Source organism: Vicia villosa, linkage group LG4, assembly GCF_029867415.1.
Source record: "Vicia villosa cultivar HV-30 ecotype Madison, WI linkage group LG4, Vvil1.0, whole genome shotgun sequence".
NCBI classification, from domain to species: domain Eukaryota; kingdom Viridiplantae; phylum Streptophyta; class Magnoliopsida; order Fabales; family Fabaceae; genus Vicia; species Vicia villosa.
Window position 1 is genome coordinate 151,189,034 of NC_081183.1, and position 21,570 is coordinate 151,210,603.

General features: G+C 36.6%; 1 protein-coding gene across 1 annotated transcript; it reads right to left on the reverse strand.

The window, feature by feature from the left end:
- Positions 1 to 5,421: 5,421 nt before the first annotated feature.
- Positions 5,422 to 6,349, reverse strand: LOC131599943 (protein DMP2-like). The gene has a single exon (XM_058872182.1). It carries the CDS (start codon positions 6,301 to 6,303, stop codon positions 5,704 to 5,706), a length of 600 nt encoding a protein of 199 aa, XP_058728165.1. The 5' UTR covers positions 6,304 to 6,349; the 3' UTR covers positions 5,422 to 5,703.
- Between the last annotated feature and the right edge of the window lie 15,221 nt (positions 6,350 to 21,570).

Genomic DNA, 21,570 nt, shown 5'->3' on the forward strand with positions numbered 1-21,570 from the left:
TATTTTCTTGTACCTTGATTGATGCTTCAAAGAATTAGAATTCACTTCAAGTTATGATGATTCTGTAGATAATAGTGTTGTCCACCTGCTATATCTTTTTGTTTGATTGTTACCGTTTTTCATATCTTTACTTAGTGAAATTCTAGTACAACATGAAAAAACATATAGATGTCGTATACGATATCAAAACACTAGGATATCAAACATAATGTCAAATTGAATGTTACGACATCGATACAACAGACAATAAACCAGTTGAAGTAATCTATAGGAAATAAATAACACATGTTAATTGTCAATTCAGTTCGGTGCAACGTCACCTATATTTGGGGATTGTGAAGCACGGGTACTCCATTTTAAGTATAGTACCGGTATCGGGTACGTACTGGATACCGGTACGCGTACGGTGCGCACTAGAGCCGTAGTGATTTTTTTATTTTACTTTTAAGTTGGTACATCCTCCTCCGGTAAATATTATCAAACTTTTTTAATTTTTTTCGGATGGCATAATTTGGGCTTTTTTATTGTGTAAAAATTAGGTTATTTATAAATAAAAAAAGTGAAAGAAAAACCAATATATTGCATTGAAACTTCTTTCACACTCAAATTCTTCATCTTCTACCGAGAGAAATTGGAGCACGTATGAATTTATTCTCATTGAAAAAAAATAGACTCAATGGCTGAGGATTTAGTTTTTGTTCATATAAATCTTGGTCTTCTCTCATAGAAAGAGTACGTTTATAATGAAGAAGAAACAAAAATATAGGATATTGGTGGAGATGAATGAGATCTACTTGATGGAGCTGATATTCTTAAAGTTGATAGTCTTTTTCCCGATGAACCTGAACTAGAAGTCGCTCTTTTTAATGATATTGGAGAAGAAATTATTAATATTTCGTCGTGATTTCTTGATTTATTGTTACTTTTTAAGTGTGATTTATTTATATTGTTGCGCAGATTTTAATTTTTTAAAGCAAATTGTTTTTTAATTTTAATGTTTTGTTGTTATTTATATAATATAATTTTTTTGTTATTTTTATAATGATATTTAAAAAAAATTATACTAACGTAATTGTACCTTAGTTTTTCTGAAAACGTCGTACTTCGTACCGGGTACAGGGTACGCACCCGTACCTATGCAACGCAGTCTGAGGCATCCAAGTTAGGAAGGAAGTCCACTATAATAATATTAGTTAAAAGTTCTAAACAACCTCTAGTTTTACAAACTTCGTACCTAATCACTACCCGTGATATTTCTATCTAAAAGTCTCCTAGATATGAGACACCTCTCACTTCCTTTCCATAACACAACAGTGATAAACAACAATACCAATCAAAGAGGAGACACACTCTAATAAACAGAATAAACTACTTCTTAAAAGCTTATAAGTGATTCACAATTACAACCCAACTAAGAATTCAGCCCTAACATCAAATGATACAAGAGTGACTCACAATAAACAATGAACAGACGAAGGACTAATAATTGACACTTTTACATATGCGGTCCGTGCTCTTCTTAGGTTTAGAGACTTCCTTTTTATAGCCAGAGAAACAACATGGAAATTGATGATTAAATCGGGCTAAACAATCAGCAAATCAAATAAATTATTCAGCAGAATATTCTGGAACAGAATATGATGTTTCTTTAAATGTTTCGACATCTGTAGTACAATCTTCTACATAATCTTCGGAACAGAATCAAATCATATCTTCTGCATAAAATAAAATAAAATAATATAATTTTTTCCTAAATATTTTGACATTCAATCTTGTAAAACAAATCTTCATATATCTCTATGATTACTAATTGATCAAGTGTTCCCTTCTATTTATGTTTTTACTTGTGTTGTTGCTCTTACTAAGTTTATTTTTAATTCTTTGCATAGAGGATGAGCCTTGTGTCAGTTGCTGAGATGAAGGCTTTGCTAAACAACTAAAAGGTTGATCATGATGAGGCAGAGTCCACCAATCCAAAAAATGAACCCTTTGAAATTTGGATTAATAACTGGGGGTCCAATGAAGAGAAAACATGTGAAGGAAGCATTTATAATCTTAACCACACACATTTCTACTATGAAATCAGCAGGTAGTGATGAGACCTCGTCAGTTGGAATGAATTATTATTATTATCTCATCTTGATCCTCGGACAAAACAATGTAAACTAAAAGTTCAAAAGATAATTCAGTTGTAAAACTTAGCAAATCAATTACCAAATGCATTAATTGATCTAAAAGGTGTGACTAAATCATATATACCAACGGCAAATGCTCCAATAAAAATTGATATCCCTGCTGGACAATCCAATGAATCTCAACTATGCTTGAAGTGTGGTAGATCAATCAGTTCCAAAGATAAAAATCTTTGAACAAGAAAGGGAGCTAAGAATAAAGATGGCCCGAGTGAAGATATAGAAAATCTAAAAGAATCTTTAGACATAATAAACATTTTATATCCACAAGAGATTGATCATGTACCTGAAACTTATGAAAATAAAGAGTTCTCGATAAATTATGTCCATAATGGAATATAATAGAAGTGACATGAAGTCGACATTAGTGATATTTTTCATACAATATAGCACTAAATGTGATAAATGACAAAGAGGATGATGAACCGACGTCTATTAAAGTTTGTACACTAAGTGAGGAACTGCCTAAATGGAAATATGCAATTGAAGCATAATCAAACTCACTTCACAAGAGACAAGTGTTTGAACGTGTAGTTCAAACACCTCAAGGTGTGAAGTCAATTGGATACAAATGTGTTATCGTGCAAAAACAAAATAAAAACAATAAAATTGTGAGATACAAAACTCGACTTATCGCTCAATGATTTTCACAAAGACCTGAATTGATTTTGATGAGACATATTAATCTGTAAAAGATGCCAGCACTTTTCGATATTTAATATGTCTTGTAGTACATGAAGGGTTTAATTTTCACATGATGGATGTTGCAACAGATTATCTGTATGGTTCACTTAATAATGACAGTTACATGGAACTCTCTTATAGGTACAATATCCCGGAGGCACGTGATTTTGGATCTCAATAAAACTACTCCATCAAATTGAGCAGGTCTCTTTATGGATTTAAACAATATGTACGAATGGGGTATAATCGCCTCAGTGAATATTTAATAAAGGGTGGATATACAAATAACTCAATTTATCATTTTATTTTCATAAATGGATGTGGAAAGTAATTTGCAATAATAGTTGTCTATGTGGATGACATAGATATTATTGGAACTCCTGAAGAGCTTCCAAAAGCTATAAATTGCTTAAAGAAAGAGTTTAAGATGAAGGACCTAGGAAAAACAAAATTATGTCTAGGCGTACAAATTGATAATTTGGACAATGGAATATTTGTACATCAGGAAGGTTATATAGAAAAATGTTGAAACGCTTCTATATGGAAAAATCTCACATGTTGTCTACTCCAATGGTTGTTATATCCTTAGATGTAGAGAAAGATCTTTTCAGGCCTCAAGAAAAGGATGAAAAATTGCTTGGTCCTAAAGTGCCATATTTTGTGCAATTGGAGCACTAACGTACCTTGCTAATTATATACGTCTTGATATATCATTTGTGGTCGATCTATTAGCAAGATACAATTATTCACCTACATGAAGATAGTGTAACGGAGTCAAATATATACTTTGTTATTTTAGAGATGCATGTTACTTGTCAAATCCTCACAATGGTAGATTAGAAACAACTTATTTATTTACATGTTATGGTACAACCATTTCGTAAAGATCTATGAAACAACTCATGGCAACAAGTTCATCAAATCTTGCATAACTATTAGCACTACATGAAGTCGCTTCGAAGAAGAAATTTTAAGCAATTACTACAAAGATTATCGTCTCACATATAAATGTAAGGACGAGGGGGGGAAATAAATATGTTCTGCACTACTGGGTTTTCCTGGTAAGGTTTTTAACGAGGCAATTTAAATTCAAAGGATTTTGTACTCTTTTTTCTTCACTAGATTTTTTTTCACTAGGTTTTTTCTAGTAAGGTTTTAACGAGACATATCTTTAATAGACATCCAAAGGGGGAGTGTTATGTATAAATATAAATGTGGATGTCCATCTTACTTACTAGTCTATATATTTCCTATTCCCTATTAATCGTTATGATTCTCCATATTTCTAATGTCCTATAATTAAGATCCACATTGCAATGTAAATAGTACTGAAAAGATATAATATAATATTATTTTCTCTCTTCTCTTTCATCTCTCTTTCAGCTGGACATTATTTATGACCGTCATTAAGGATGTGCATAAAATTACTACATATGATTCAAAAATTTATCACGTTTAAACCATAACTAAATAGAACATTTTTGAATATTTATTGTCGTTAAACTAAGTTAAAATATAACTTTTAAGTGTTTTATCATAATTAGAATTTAACTAATCTATGTCTGCCTCTAAAAACTTAAACGACTATGTATATATTATGTGCTTAAAAAATTAAGGTAAATTCTTTGGAACCCATGAGTTTAAATTGGGTACCAGTATCTTTAGTGCAAATTATATTTTAATTTTAATATATTTTAAAATAAAATAACATAAAAAAATGATGTGACATTACATTCTACTATTCGATTGGACGAGGGTACCGGTACCCAACTAAACTCAAGGGTAGGGAGTGTTCACCAAAAATATTTACGATTCTTTTCCGCTGCGTAATAAAAGTTAAAAACTATGTGTTGACGTTTTGGTTCATCCATATATGTGTTATGTATCTTTTTAAATAATTGAACAGGTCTTTATATGTTTGAATGTGGCATCCTAATCGCATGTGTATTATTATTTTGAAAAAAAAAATATACTCTGATTTTATATTAATAATTGCCGGGAAAATTAGGGTGTTACATTAAACATTTAGGAAACTTGTATATACTTCTAATCGATTAAGGCCCTTATCCAAAAAATTAGAGCAAAGAACAAAGCTTCTTAATCGATTAAGAGCACTCCTAATCAATTAGGACACTAGCCTTTGTAAGTTTTCCTTTCTAGTAATTACGGTTGGCGTTTTTGTGAAGTACATAATTGATTAGGCCTAATACATAATTAATTATGAGCATTTAAAAGCCCATGGTTAATTTTCTTTTTTGAACATAATTTTTTACCTATTGATAACTCACTATTTGTGAGAGGTCCAAGCCCTTATTACTTGGTTTTATTTTGATTATTAGGAAGCTTTATTAGGTTAATTCAAGTAGATTTTATTGTTTTAATTCATTATGTGTAGGGCATGATAAATGATCTGTTTTGTGACTTTTATGTGTTTTTCACTTAGGTAGGGAGTGTTCACCAAAAATTAATGTCCAGCTGCTCACCTACCATTAGAAACATGCAATAAGGCATTTTTACTATTCCAAATTAAAATCTACATGCACTATTTCACAAGTAATTTTCGTTTATTCACCCACTAATTAATTTCACAAGTAAATCTTTGACTCATAGTTGTAACTCATTGACTCATTGTTTTGACTGACTCTTTGACAGTTAAATCCAAATCGGTACCATACCTTCATGTTTAACAATACAAACTCAAACAAACATCATACTAGAATTAACAAATCAATCTAACACCAAAATAAATAGCAAATAATTGCATGAAACTGAACCATTTTATAGATGACCCTGCATCATAATATACACAATCACGAACACATAAATGCTATGTAGACTTTTGAGAGGTCTCATTAGTATCAGAACTAGTAGGGTATCCAATTCCATGTCGATAACTTGGAAATATCATGAACACCGTACCAGAAACCACACCAATCACCGGTGGTAAAACCTGCATCAGCATCTTCTGGCCCAACTCAAACTCCGGGTAGAAGCACCGCACAATATTAGTATCTAGTAGCCCCAGCACAGCAAACACAATCAACGACATAAAAGCATGCACGAAATCTCCAAACCTAAGCTTATACGCCGACAAATCAACACCCTCCGACGCCGGAGATGGCCAGAGACCTTTCGCGGTAACAATACCGTAATGTGTCTGGCCATCACTTCCGGTGTAACTGTCGGTGAAGGAAGTGAAAGCACAGTTGAAACCACAAATAACAAGGAGAATACCGCTTAGGTATTTGTTGACGGTGGTGCAGTGTCCACTGTTGGTTAAAACTGGACTGAGAAACTGGAACATGAAGACAGTGCCGGTCGGAAGAAGCTTTACGAGGTTTCCTACTCCGGAGAATGTCTTCCCTGTCATAGTACTGGCACCTTTGTTGGTGCTTGTTTTGGAAGTTGAGGCTCTAATTTCACTCATTTTTCTCTTTTTTTTTTTTAAGCTTTGTTTAATTTTGTGAGTTTTTGTGTGTGATGTTTATGTGATTTTATAGAAGTTGATATGATGGAACGAGAGTTGGTTGCTTCTACGCAAAATTGGTGAAGAGTGTTTGTGTGAATTGTGTTGTTGTATTACTTGTACTCCTGGAAAGAGCCGTTACCTCAGCTTCAATTCTAATTCAAGCTATAGTTTCATGTCCATGGCATTTATCTTGTTTTGTCATAATTAGTAACTAAATATAGGGGTAAGTTATTTTATTTCCTTGTTTTATTTTTATTTTTATTTTTGAAAAAAATGTACTTGTGATCATAAAATATATAATTGTTTTATTATTTAATTCCAAAAAAAAATTTAAAAATTTAGATTATTTATAAAAAAAAAAAAAGCTATTTAAATCTCTAAAATAAAGTTATTTAGTTAAATAAAGTGATTTTTTAACCAAAATACTACGTACGAAAATGGGTTATGTAATAAAGACGTGTGAATTATCTCCGTGTGGTTAAGTATGCTTTATGCGTAAGAAAACTGATTTTGGTGATACTATGTGCCCATGCATGCGATTGCCGACCCTTTACAGCATTTGTTATTGTTCGTCTACATTCTATTTGTATATAATTTTTATTTTGCTTTATATATTGCTTTCGTCTGGCCAAAAGTTTAATACATAAAGGCTCAATTATGCATAAGCCTAACCAAGATGAATCAAAATATATAGTTAGCACGAGTGAGATTTAAGATATATTTTTTTATCTTCACTTTTTATTATATTTATTTTGGACTATGTAACTGATTTGGGCGTTGGAGTGTTAATCTTGTGAGTCTGTTGCACGTCTCCGTACTGAAGATTAACATCACCAATTTCAAAGTCCTACTTCATCAGTCAATATCAATTTTTGTTCCTATACAGAACATTGGCGCCGTTTGAGGGAATCAACGCCGAATTCCCGCAAAATTCCACAATTAAACCCTGTTTGATCCGAAGCTAAACCACAAAGAAATCATGTATGAAGTTTATTCCATCTCTATCACTACGGCGAAATAAATCCTCCTTTAACTCTCTTGATCTGGCAATCCATACTAATGGTCGTAATTAAGAACATCCAGAGTAAAACCTTAGAACGAAGATGATTTCTTCGTTATCACCAGTTCTCGTCTCATCAGAGAGGGAAGCCGAGAGAAATTGAATATTAGAGTCATCATAGTCGGAGAGACGAGCTTCTACTGTGAATTCAAAATCCTTGGAACAACGAGTATCTAGTGTGAATTCAAGATCTTGGTCTATCATATCGACAGACCATATCAATCTAAGCTCAATCTGCATTGTAATTTGATATGATGTGAATGTACATCGAGGTGAACACGAAAGCAGATCCCCTAACCACTAGCCATAATAATTGAGAAAGGAAACCTCGCGGATCAGGGGGGATCCATCAACCAATGTTTAATGAGGAAGATCAGTCCAATCAGTTTCTATCATCCTGTCAAATAAACGGATGCACGTGGCAAAGAAGGTGCTCCCTAGAGAGAGTCGAGGATACCGCTAGTACATTCGAAAGACTTTTGGAAATCAATTTCATCTTTGAAGTAAGATACACAAAATGGTTCCCTAACATCGTACTAGCTAAGGAACTTTAGGGAAATGAAGTTGTATGTGTGTCAATCGTATAAATTTGTCCAAGCATGGTTGGCCCCACGTACAGGAATGGGTAATAACCTCGGTCAGGCGCAAGTTGTTACCTTCCATGGGTGTTCACCTCGGGTTTGGATAGTCATTCAGGTTTAAACATCGCATCAACGCCCTTCTAGGAAGTGTGAGGAATCCAGGAAGGTATAATAGTCGACAACTTGAGAAGAGATGTGTTTGAATCAAAAGCGACTCCCCCGTACAGTCGGGTCTATTAGACTAAATTTTCTTCCAGGAGAGGACTCTAATATTGGTCTCAGTCCGTTCCTCAGCAATTACAACAAAAACCCTAGAAGATGGTTGGCCAAGGTCAATAAAGACCGAGGTCACCCAACAGTATAATTTATTGCTAATAAAAGGGTCGAAACCTCCCATTATTTTAGAGACAACCTCCGCCTTTATCAACTTTTTGAAGTAGTCTATCTTGACAACTAGGAACTTCGGTGTCCTAGTGCCAATGGAAAAGTACCCAGGATTTCCACGCCTCATTAGTAAAATGGTCAAGGTGATGTTACGAAATAAAGAATCTCAACTGGAACGAGATGAAAATTGGAATGCCTCTGGCATTTATCAAGCTTCCTAACAAATTATGCATTATCTTTTAAAAGGGTGTGCCAATAATCGCTCCCCCCAACAACTTGTAGGCGAGGGGTCGCCTGCCTTTACAATAACTATAAGTTCCTCTGTGGACTTCCCTAAGGACCATGGTAGTCTCATTCTCCCCTAGAAATCTTAGCATGGGGATGGATCTTCCTATTTTATAAAGTTTTCCGAACACCGTTGTATATTTTGTTGTAACCTTTTGAATCTTCTTCGCTTTCAACTCGCTTGAATGTATCTCATTTGTAGTTGAGTAACATGTTATGGGTGTCATCCAACATAAGGGTTGGATGACTCTACTGGCTTTGATTTCCTCTTGTTCGGTATTGGGGACAGCTAAAGTTTCTTGTATGACCATCTAGTTATGACTGAGTTTCTCGGTTCTAGTGAGCCTTGAAAAGAGATCTGCTCGAGAATTCTGTTCCTCGGGAAGATATATTACTTTGAAAGATTTTAAGCGATTGGATAATTCTCTTAACTTTGTGAACTATTTGATTAGCGGAGCCTCTTTCGCCTGGTAATCTGCAGCAACATGATTTACGATCAACTACGATTTGAGACTTGAAGCGCCCATCCATATGGCGAGGTTCATACCATCAATGAGGGCTTCATACTTATCTTTATTGTTGATGGATTTGAATTCAAATCTAAGAGACTGCTCTAAAATGAGCCATCCACATAATATATCGGCACCACTATCCATCATATTCGAGGAGCCATCCACATATAATGTCCATGTGTAAGGTACCTCATCATCCACAAGTGAAGTGAACTCTGCTAAGAAATCTGCCAATGCCTGAGATTTTATACTTCCTATAGGTACAAAATAGATATCATACTCAGATAACTCAATTGACCAGGATAGCATTCTACCCACCAGATATGGCTTCTTTAGAATCAATCAACGATATACAAAAGATTGAGAAAGTGTCGAGATCTCTGACTGCAAATTTTGATTACATTATAGTTTCTATTGAAGAGTCCAAGAAACTAGCTGAGATGAAGTTAGAAGAACTTCAAGCTTCATTAGAGGCTCATTAGATGAGGCTGAAGCAGAGGAACTCAGAAAGGGAGGAGGTAGTTAAACAGGCACTGCAAGCAAGATTCATTAAATTTTTCTGGAAAAGAGAAGTCGAATTAGAGAAAGAATCTTGATAATGATGAGAAGTCATGCAAGAATTCAAAGACTCACTCTGATTCAACCATGAAAGATATGGGCAACAAGTATTCGAGAAAGAAAATCGACATGAAAGAGGTGTAGTGTTACAACTGTTAAGGATTTGGTCATTCTCCTAGAGATAATGATGAACTGTAGTATGCACATACTGGAGATATTCATTCTGATGATGTGCTACTAATGGAAAATACTCATTCTAGCAATGAGCAAACCAACATGTGGTACCTAGATTCAGGATGTAATAATCACATGATTAGAAATAAAGCCTGGTTCACCAAGTTAGACGAATCAGTAAAAAAAGTGATTTCTACACTTGAAAACTTTTGCTTCCTGGATTGCTTCGTCTAACTTCGTCTAACTTTTCAAGAGTTTCTACATTAGCACTCTTGAAAACTTTTGCTTCCTCACGTTGGGAATGACGTTTTCTACAAGTGATTTCAGTACAAGTGAACCCCCTAAATCCTACGTTGGACCTTCTATTTATAATACATCAAGGATAACTGCCTATTTACTGACTACAGGATAACTGCTCCTAGACTGACTGAACTTGCCACACGTTCTAAGTAACTGCTCTCACGTCTTTGGCGCTTGTTTTATGTTGTCCACTCCTTTGGCAACTGTTGATTTTTGAATTTCAAATGTCCCGCTGAAAGTTCCATTTCGACGTTTTTCTCAAACACATGGCAACATCACAAATCTTCTAAGTCTCAGGTTCTTGACGTGGCCGATAGGGGCCTTCGACCATTTTCATGGGATGTGTCGACTTTATCTCTTTTGCCTCCTTTGGATTAAGTTTCCTTTCAACTCTAACTTGTGAGGTATGATCCCTAACTCACGGGCTCTGGCATTAATTATGTCATTATCGTGCCTTAGTGATTTTTATAGTAACAATAGGTAACTGCTATTTTCTAACTTTCATAGATGAATTCACCAGATATATGTGGATTTATCTTATTGAAAGAAAGAGTGAGGGTATTCACATAGTTCAAAAAGTTTAAATTTCATGTCGCAAAATAAAGTGGATGCAATTTAAAGAAACTGAAAACTGGTGGCGACCGTGACTACACCTCCGATGAATTTGCAAAATTTTGCAACTATATCATGAGGTCATTGCAGCCTATATACCAAATGGTAGACAATATATTTTAAACTATTTGGGTATCAAATTTATTTTGAAGCTAATGTTACACAAAAACCATTAGTGAAGTATTATATAGGACGCACAAAATTTACGCAACTATAATTTTTTTGGACCTCTAGAGTGTGCTTAAGCAATCATTTTAATTTCTACCTAGATCATTTAAAATTACTAACAAAAAAATGGTTTGTGAATAGTAAAAATGCATACAAAATAGGGGCAAACAACGGGCAGTTATGGTTGGTGACGGATCAAACTAGTAAATTCGATTGAAACCACGATTTAAAAATTTATGTCCACTCTCATCCGTTCATACCTTCAAGTTTTTCAAATGGTGGTTTCGTCGGATGACGATTTATTATGGGTGATTTATTTCGAATCCTTAATTAGATATCCCACCAGTCAGAATCCATCAAGAGAAGAAGATAACTAAAATTAGAAACAAGAACAAACATAGGGAAGACGAGAGAATTTTGAATTTAAAAGGATGAGTAATTATATTGTTTCAAACCTATAAATTTAAAGACATAGAATACAGCACCACAAATCTTGGTCTAGTGAAGTAGAAGAACAGAAACACTATGGTTTTTCATAGTTGACGTCATCGCTTGCAAGAGTAGATTTTGACTAAATTGAAATGGAAGAAGAGGAACTAACTTATAAGAAAAGCACATACATGTACTCTTAAAAATCAATAGAAAACAGACCAATTAGCATTGTACATGTATGAGACATCTTTCATGTCTTCTTATTAATCTATTTCTTTTTTACTGATTAAAAAATGACAAACGGTGGTTTACTTATGGTGTAGGCGTGGACAACGCGCCAGGTTAGGCGGGTTCGAGTTCAAAAGTGTCATCCAACCCAAACTGCGGTTTAACATAAATGGCCCATTTACACCCACTTTTCAAATCAGTTATGACGGGTTGGGTCTAAACGGATCACGGGTGAATGCGGCGGTTTGTTGGGTTATTGGATTTATCGAATTTTAAGCCCAAAAACATTTTTCTTACTTCCTCATATTAATTTACAAAATCTTATAATGAATTTATAGCAATTTCATGCATGACAAATTTCACTTCAGTTGAAACAACAACTCAAGTCAGTGCATAACCAATATGTTTCCTTACCCCTCCATATGTTTTTCTATTATTATGACTTTGATAGGATCAATTTAGCATCTAGAGGAATAAAACAGTGACAATAGAGAAAGGCAGTGAAGAATATTGATATATTGAAATGCAGTGAAGAATGTACTACAATTTAGGGAATTAAATGCAGAGAAAATAGTAAAGATAGCTAGGTCATTCGAGACACCTAGAGCCTCCTCTTGTAGTGAAAACTACGTAATAAATTTCTGCATACCACTGCTCATCAATATCCTTCCTTTAAATACCCTAAGAAATATTGTCTCTCTCTCTCTTCCCATGTGCAACTAGGGCCACCTGTCATTTCTCTCTCTGCCCATGTGCCACCGGTGCCACCTGTCCTAAATCATGCATTTCAGCGTGAGTGAGTTAGGATTTTGGCTGTGTGCAGAAAATTCCTTGTGGCCCCACTGCCTACTCCACTTTCTGTGGCCCCCACCCTTACATTTTCTAGTATATGTTTTAGCAAAACTATCAATTCCTCCCCCTTCAAAACTCTCCTTGACCTCAAGGAGGAATCCAGGAAACTCTTTCCTTAAAGACTCAACAGATTCCCATGAATTTTCAAATTCTGGGAGCTCCTTCCATTTGACCAGCACTTCAACCTCCCCTTGTGCATTCCTTCTAGTGTCCAAGGCTTCTTCAGGTCCTGGTTCCAAACACCAGTCCTCATTCATGCAGACTGGTAGGGGCTGAGATATTGCATTGGGGCCTATTGCCTTTTTTAGTAAAGAGGCATGGAACACAGGATGGACTCTGGTGTCTTCTGGCAGTTTCAGTTTATAGGCCACTGTGCCTATTTTCTGTATCACTTCATAGGGCCCATAATATCTAGGGCTCAGTTTCTGGTTGACCCTCTTGGCCAACTTTTTGAGTTTGTAGGGTGCTATTTTCAAGTACACCATGTCTCCCTCCCCATAAGCAACCTCTCTTCTATGTTTATTTGCTTGTGTTCTCATCTGGTCTTGAGCCTTTAATAATTGTTCTTGCATCTCCTTCAACATTTCATTCCTCTCAGCTGTCAACCTATTCACTTCCTCCACTGCTGAGAGTTGAACATCACCCTTTACCAAGGTAGGTGGAACCCTCCCATAGAGTGCTTCAAAGGGAGTAGTTTTTAGAGATGCATGATAATTGGTGTTGTACCAATATTCAGCCCATGCTAACCACCTAGGCCATATCTTAGGCTTCAATCCTGTCAAGCATCTTAAATATGTTTCTACACACCTATTCACCACCTCTGTTTGGCCATCAGATTGAGGATGGTAGGCACTACTGTATTTCAATTTTGTTCCAGCCTGCTTGAACAATTCTGACCAGAAATTGCTTAGAAAAATTTTGTCCCTATCTGACACTATTGAGCTAGGAAACCCATGCAATCTCACCACTTCCTTTACAAACAACTCAGCTATGTCCTTGGCTGTATAGGGGTGACTGACTGGTAAAAAATGGGCGTATTTTGTTAACCTGTCCACCACTACCATAATGGTGTCTACCCCTTGTACCTTGGGTAATCCTCCAATGAAATCCATAGAAATGTCAGTCCATATCTGAGTAGGTACAGGCAAGGGTTGCAACAAACCTCCTGGAGTGAGGGTTTGATATTTGTTTCTTTGACAAACCTCACAAGCTTCTACATATTCCTTAATCCTTTTCCTCATTCCCTCCCAATAGACCACTCTTGCAATTTTTTTATATGTTCTCAAATAACCAGAGTGACCACCAGCTGCCGTGTCATGGAATTCATGTAAAATCCAAGCCACCCGTGGGGACTGCTTAGGAATAACCACCCTTCCTTCATGATACAGCCTGCCTCCTCTCAACTGAAATCCTGAGTGACTAATAGGATCACAAATGAGAGCTTGCACTATAGCTCTCAGTTTCTCATCTCCCTGTACTTCCTCTTCCAGCCCTTCCCATGCTTCACATTGTATGGTAGTAATAGTGGCATATTGCATTTGCCTTGACAAGGCATCTGCTGCACTATTCTCCCTGCCAGGTTTGTATTTTATTTCAAAATCAAACCCCAACAATTTGGAAATCCAACTATTCTCCCTGCTGCACTTTTGTTCAGTGATGAACTTCAAGCTCTTTTGGTCTGTATGCACCTTGAAATGCCTTCCCAACAAGTAAGGCCTCCATCTTTGAATAGCAATTACAATAGCCATGAGTTCTCTTTCATAAACAGACTTATTTTGGGCTCTGCTTGATAGAGTTTGACTCATGAATGCGACGGGTCTGCCCTCCTGCATCAGAACAGCCCCTATCCCTTTTCCTGATGCATCTGTCTCCACCACAAACTCCTTGTCGAAATCCGGCATTACTAACACTGGAATGGTAGTCATGGCCAGTTTTAGGTGTTCAAAAGCTTCTTGTGCTTGTTCATTCCATACAAACCCATCCTTCTTCAGTAGTTGGGTTAAGGGCCATGCTATTTTCCCATAATTTTTCACAAACTTTCTGTAATATCCAGTCAGCCCCAAAAACCCTCTCAGACCTTTAAGTTCTTTGGGAATCGGCCATTTCAGCATATCCTCTATCTTCTTGGGGTCAGCTGCCACCCCTTTTCCAGAAATGATATGACCTAAATATTCTATCTCCTCTTGGGCAAAAGTGCATTTCTTCCTATTAGCAAATAATTGGTGGTTCTTGAGAACTTGCAATATCTCCCTCAAGTGGACTTTGTGATCCTCCACCCCTTTGCTATAGATGAGTATATCGTCAAAAAACACCAAGCAAAACTTCCTTAGATACGGCCTGAGGACTTCATTCATTAAGGCTTGGAAAGTGGAGGGAGCATTGGTAAGTCCAAAGGGCATTACCAAATACTCATAGTGACCTTCATGTGTCCTGAAGGCGGTCTTAGCTATGTCTTCTTCTCTCATTCTGATTTGGTGATAGCCTGACTTCAAGTCAAGCTTAGAGAATATCACTGATCCCCCCAACTCATCTAACAATTCTTCTATGACTGGTATGGGAAACTTGTTAGGAATAGTCACCTTATTTAAAGCCCTATAATCTGTGCAAAACCTCCATCCTCCATCCTTCTTCTTGACAAGTAGCACTGGACTAGAAAAAGGACTAGTGCTATGCCTAACTATCCCAGCTTGCAACATCTCCTTAACTATCTTTTCAATTTCATTTTTTTGATAAAAAGGGTACCTGTAAGGCCTCAAATTTGGTATGGTGGCGTCAACTTTGAGCTTAATAGCATGGTCATGATCCCGGATAGGTGGTAACCCTGAAGGTAGGCTGAAAACACCTTCAAATTCTGCAATAATTTGATCCCAGTCAAACACCGAATCTGCCTCTGGTTTCTGTCTCCTGCTCTCTTCTATCGCTTGCACATAGAATCCCACTCCCTCATTTGCTAAAGCCTTTAACATGGCTTTCCACGAGGCTTGCCTATGGCACAAAGAAGGGTCACCCCGTATCATATAATTCTCCCCTGCTACTGCCCATTTTAGACATAGTTCACCAAAATTAGCTTCAATATTACCAAGGCTAGCTAACCAATCCATGCCCAATACCATCTCAGATCCACCCAGCTCCATCAAAAAGAAATGTTGTTGAAACTCCACCCCTTGAATCTGAAAATTCAGGCTCTCACACACACCATGATTTTTTACCCTGTCTCCATTTCCCACTTCTATCACATAAGCTGGGGTATCCACCAATTTAAGGTCTAACTCAGTGACCAAACTAGAGGCTATGAAATTACTGGTGGCCCCTGAGTCAATCAAGGTCAGCACCCTCCTTTTTCCTATCTCACACCACACCTTGAAGGACTTGTTGGAAGTAAAACCTTCCTTACTTTGTAAGGACAGCTGCAAGGTTTTTAGTTCCTCAACCTCCACCACTTCATCTTTAATACCCTTCTCCCCTTGCTCCTCCTCTTCTTCATCACTGCTGCCTTCACACAACATCAACTTCATGTGTTTGAATTTGCACACATGCTCCCTATTCCATTTGTCTCCACATTTGAAGCATAGTCCCTTTTTACTTCGTTCTTCTAATTCAGCAGGGTTCAGCCTCCTTCCTTTAAATTTATCAGAGGTAGCTGGGCTCACCTTCTCAATGTCCTTCCTCGCTCCATGAAAATCACCCGGGTCCTTGAATTTGACAGTCCCTCCTCTATCCTTCCACGATCCTCCTCTTCTCATCACAACCTCGTTCTTCTCTTCAATTAAAAGCGCACGATCCATTAACTCAGCTAAGTCATGGCTTTCATACATTTTCAATTCAGCTTGAATTTCCTCCTTCAATCCATTCAAAAAAATTGAATCTAACATCCCCCTTTCCTCCCTGCGTAATGGTGCTACCATCATCTCAAATTTGTCTCTATATTCCATCACTGTCCCTTTTTGTCTGAGGCTCAGTAAGGGTCCAAGGGGGTTATGTAACAACCCAGGTTGAAATCTTCGTATCACCGCTAGCTTGAACTCTTCCCATGTTCGCAATGGTGCTTGCTCCTCCCACCACTGAAACCAGTTCAGAGCCTTCTCCTCCAGCGCTAGGACTACTGCATCTACCTTGTCCTGCGTTTGTATCTCGTTCAAACGGAAGTAACGTTCCACTCGTACCAGCCACCCATACGCGTCTTCTCCCTTAAACACTGGAACTTCCAACCTTCTTCTACTTCCATTAAATCTCCAACTGTTACCATCGTTATTACGACGGCGTCTAGGTTGCGAAACCGATGACGCGTCGCTCATTCCACTCTCATCATCGTCGTTGTTGTCGTGATTTCCCCTTCCATGCGGTCGACCCTGATTCCGGTGACGGTGTCTGTGTTGTTCACGCATCAATTGACGAATCTGATCCATGGTCACTTGCGGTTGTGCGTGTTGCTCTACCATCATCTGTCGTATCTGCTCCATTGTTACCTCCATGTTATTCATCCTCTGTTCCATGTTCTCTACTCTGTTTTCCATGTTGCTTCTCGTTACAACCATCCACTGCTTTAGATTAGAACCAAGGCTCTTGATACCAAATTGATAGGATCAATTTAGCATCTAGAGGAATAAAACAGTGACAATAGAGAAAGGCAGTGAAGAATATTGATATATTGAAATGCAGTGAAGAATGTACTACAATTTAGGGAATTAAATGCAGAGAAAATAGTAAAGATAGCTAGGTCATTCGAGACACCTAGAGCCTCCTCTTGTAGTGAAAACTACGTAATAAATTTCTGCATACCACTGCTCATCAATATCCTTCCTTTAAATACCCTAAGAAATATTGTCTCTCTCTCTCTTCCCATGTGCAACTAGGGCCACCTGTCATTTCTCTCTCTGCCCATGTGCCACCGGTGCCACCTGTCCTAAATCATGCATTTCAGCGTGAGTGAGTTAGGATTTTGGCTGTGTGCAGAAAATTCCTTGTGGCCCCACTGCCTACTCCACTTTCTGTGGCCCCCACCCTTACATTTTCTAGTATATGTTTTAGCAAAACTATCAGACTTATTATGAGATAATAACCAAGTTATGAGATTAATGACTTTTGGATGCAATTATACAGTAAGTTTGTTTACATATATCAAAAGGCCAAAAATACACACATAATACAAATGGTGATATACTAAAAAGTTGAAAGTACATAGCAAAACATTTTAATTTGTCTAAAGAATTCTCCCATAATACAACTCCTTTCACCCTCTCAATCACACCAGTGCCATTTACAGTAAGGAAGAAGGCTGCAATCAAAATAGGTCATACCAATTCCAGAATAAATTACTAAATAGGTCCTACCAATTACTTCACATTACTATATTTTAACGATAATTTTAGAAGTTATTTCTCTCATTAAGAACTCTTATCGTTAACCCTGCAATAAGAGTAGGACTTTTTAATAAATAATGCAAGTTTATATAACAACCAATAACTTATTGTAAATTGGCTCTGCCTCTAATTCGCATAGGTGATAGAATCAAATAGACAGGATCTTATTTTTGACAACAAACAAAATTCAATTTTGATACATTCTAAGTATATGGTATCACAGTAAGTATTAAAATTTACATTTAGTAATTTATCTTAATATTTGATAGTTCTATTTGACCATATACTTCACATTACTAGGACCATATACAATTCTAATACATTTTGATACGTCAGTTTATACTTTGATATATCATATTATATACCTAGTAATTTATTTGAATATTTGATAGTTCTACTATCACAGTAAGTATCCAAAATAACTATTATCTTGCATATCAAGTAGGGAATCAAAATGTGAAAAACCAGTCTATTAAACATATTACAAGCATATTACTGAAATGTGAAAAACAGTTTAAATACACTTACAACAAGTTGCTTAATAATTCATAACTATGGATTCCAGAATAGGTATCAAGTAATATGGATTCCAGAACTACAACTTAAATATGGTTTAAAAAGAAGAAAAACTCACCTTTTCAACAACATAAGCATGAATCACATATGATCAACCTTCATGCTCAGTCTGATTGCACTCAAACCTGGTTTAGAAAGTGACTCAATACCACAAACCCTAAATAAAAAACGGTAGATCAACTGTAGATTCAGAAACCATCAATAAAAAACCCTAAATAACAAAAACCTAACAATACAAAATTATGAAAGTGAATCAAAACCACAAACCTTTCACCCTTGCAAACGAAAATGAAAGTAGAACAACTGTTGATCGAAGAGAACTGAGAGCATGAGAGTGAGAGAGAACTGAGAGCATGAGAGTGAGAGAAGAGAAAGCATGAACCATAAGTACCACAAGTGAATGAACTGAGTCGTTCCCACCCATATCAAACGACGTCGTTCCCAACTGGGCGGGTTAGGTACCCATGGATCACCTTTTGGTACCCGATTCACCCCTATCAAATAGGGATGGCAAAACGGATCGTGGCCAGCCGGGCTGACCCGCGCACCCGCCAAAAATGACGGGTTGGGTTGGAATTTTAGGTCCGCCGTTCGCCAAAGTCCGTCCCGCCAAAACCTGCCGCCCGCCATAGCCCGCCCCGCCAATGCCCGTCGCCCGCCAAAGTCCGTCCCTCCTCCAAAATTTCCTATTTTTTAGTTAATTTTAGTAATTCCAATTTTTGAAGGTTTATTTATATATTTATTTGTAAATATATGTAATATTTTTTTAAGTAAAATTCGTTAAAAAGTTGTTTTTATAAAAAATTATTTTAAAAAATAAGTGAAAAATTTAATTAAAAGGTAAAAAAAATCTATTAATCTATTAAAAAAATGAAAAAAAATATAGGGTTTAATATACTTCACCCCTTGCCAATATAGCGAGATTCGGTTTGCCCCCTTGAATGTTTTTTTTTACCAAACGCCCCTTATAAAACCCAAAACATGGATTTACCACTCCTAGTTACCACACTTGCTGACTGGTCAATGTAGCATTGGACACGATGGCGCTGACTGGGATCCACCCTCATAAAATTAGGGTTCATCTTTCCCTCTTTCTCCACCGTGAATCATTCATCGTCCTTCCTCCATCATCGTCCCTCTCTTTCTCCACGTCCATCATCCATCTTCGTCACACCTTGCTCCATCATCGTCCTTCCTCCATCTTCGTCACACCCAGATTCATCTTCGTCACTCATGGCCGAAAGCAACTCGTATGGTAGCAGTGTAAATTCGTTTCAAAATCCAGATTTACCCAGATGTGGTTGTGACAGACCAATGAAGATGTGGATGGCCAACACAGTTCAAAATCGCAATAGAAAGTTCTGGAAATGACGCAATGTCGGTGCATGAGGCAGTTCGGACGTGTCCAGATGATACTGAGGTCACCGTTTGAGGCTGCTCCAGACACAGTTACCCGGGTGGAGCTCACCGCTATATGGGAGGACTGGGCACATCATCTGGTCCCGGACGAGTACCGGCGTGTGCGGGCCACCCAGGAGTGGCACTATATGGATGGATATGTGACATGGTTCTACCGGGCCACCCATTGTTTAAGAAAACATAAAAAATACAATTTCTACATAATTCGGAAATGCACTTCCGAAACGTGAAATTTCAGAATACCCCTATATCTCGAAAATTCTAAAATACCCCTATATTTCGAATGTACATATTTGAAGACACATTTTTCTTAAAAAAAAAAAGGGTGTTTGTGCATATCCGAAGTCATCTGATTATTTAGAAAAAAATGTCTTCGGATATGCACATCCGAAAACACCCCTTTTTTTTAGAAAAAAGTGTCTTCGGATATGCATATCCGAAAACACCCCTATTTTAGAAAAAGTTGTTTTCGGATGTGCATATCCAAAATAATCTCTAAGACAAAATACTTAACAACAACGCAATAAAGTATCGATTTATCATAAATAATCGAAATTACATAGATAGTTGAACATAAATTTAAAGTTATATATTGTTGAACACAGGTAGTTGAGGACGGTACATCGCCAAATCCAAGTTTGCAAGCTTCATTTCGGACCCACTCTAGCAAATGTTCAAGACAAGTGAAAGTCATATCATTTGTAAATTATGGCCGAACATCCTAATGGCAATGTTGTCGGGATGCACCATACCTAATTTCTAGAAACCTCTACTGTATCTCTGGCAATGTTGTCGGGATGCACCATACCTAATTTGTGCACAAAACCTACAGCATGTCAAAACTGTTTTTTGAATTCTGTAACAGACCTTATTTCGGATATGCACTTCCGAAATAAGTTTGAAATATGTGATAATAGTCAATAAATTGATTATTCTATATTGTCAATGAGATGCAGTCACTTTTCTCCATAACTTAAGGGAGTATGTCACACACTATCCTATCTATCACATGGTAGTACTGTTGATTTAATAATTGAGACACTCAATGTAACTTATGGAGAACAAGCTTGTTCACTAAAATCTCGTTCACTTTTAGTGACCCAGCACACCATTTCACATATATTAAGAAAAATGTGTAAAAGTAAGCGAGAGAATAGTTACCCTTATCATATATTGGGAATGATGAATTTTTATTAATTATTATTAATTAGAGGGTAAAATTGAAAAAGGTGTATTGCAAATTAAAATCATTTTATTTTAAATGGGACACTCATTGTGGGATAGAGAAAGTATATTCCTAAACAAAGGCAATACTTTGCTTATTCCCAAAAACATAACTTATGAGTCTAAAAGCAAAAAATTAAAAGAAAAAGTAAGGTATCATATAAGATTTGTCAAAATATTTACCTTGATATGAAAGACAAAGTTGAAACAACTCTAAGAGTCTCTTGAATAACCGTCGAAGTTATAACCATTTTCTTAGTATCTTCCCATTTAAGACCCTTTTCTTCACCATTTTCTTCCTTGCTCTTCAATATAGATTATTGTTTCACCTATATAAAACATGTCAAAACTAAGTAAGAAATTAACCACCTATTTTATAAAACAATGATTAAAGGATAAAGGGTATCGCCCTAAACACTTACAACCCTAAACCCTAAATCCTAAACATAATTGTTTTTTACTGTTTTTTAAAATGATCAATGTCGGTTTGATCCGTAATT

Coding starts and splice junctions, on each gene's coding strand:
- LOC131599943 (XM_058872182.1), bottom strand. CDS start 6,303: ATGAGTGAAATTAGAGCCTCAACTTCCAAAACAAGCACCAACAAAGGT.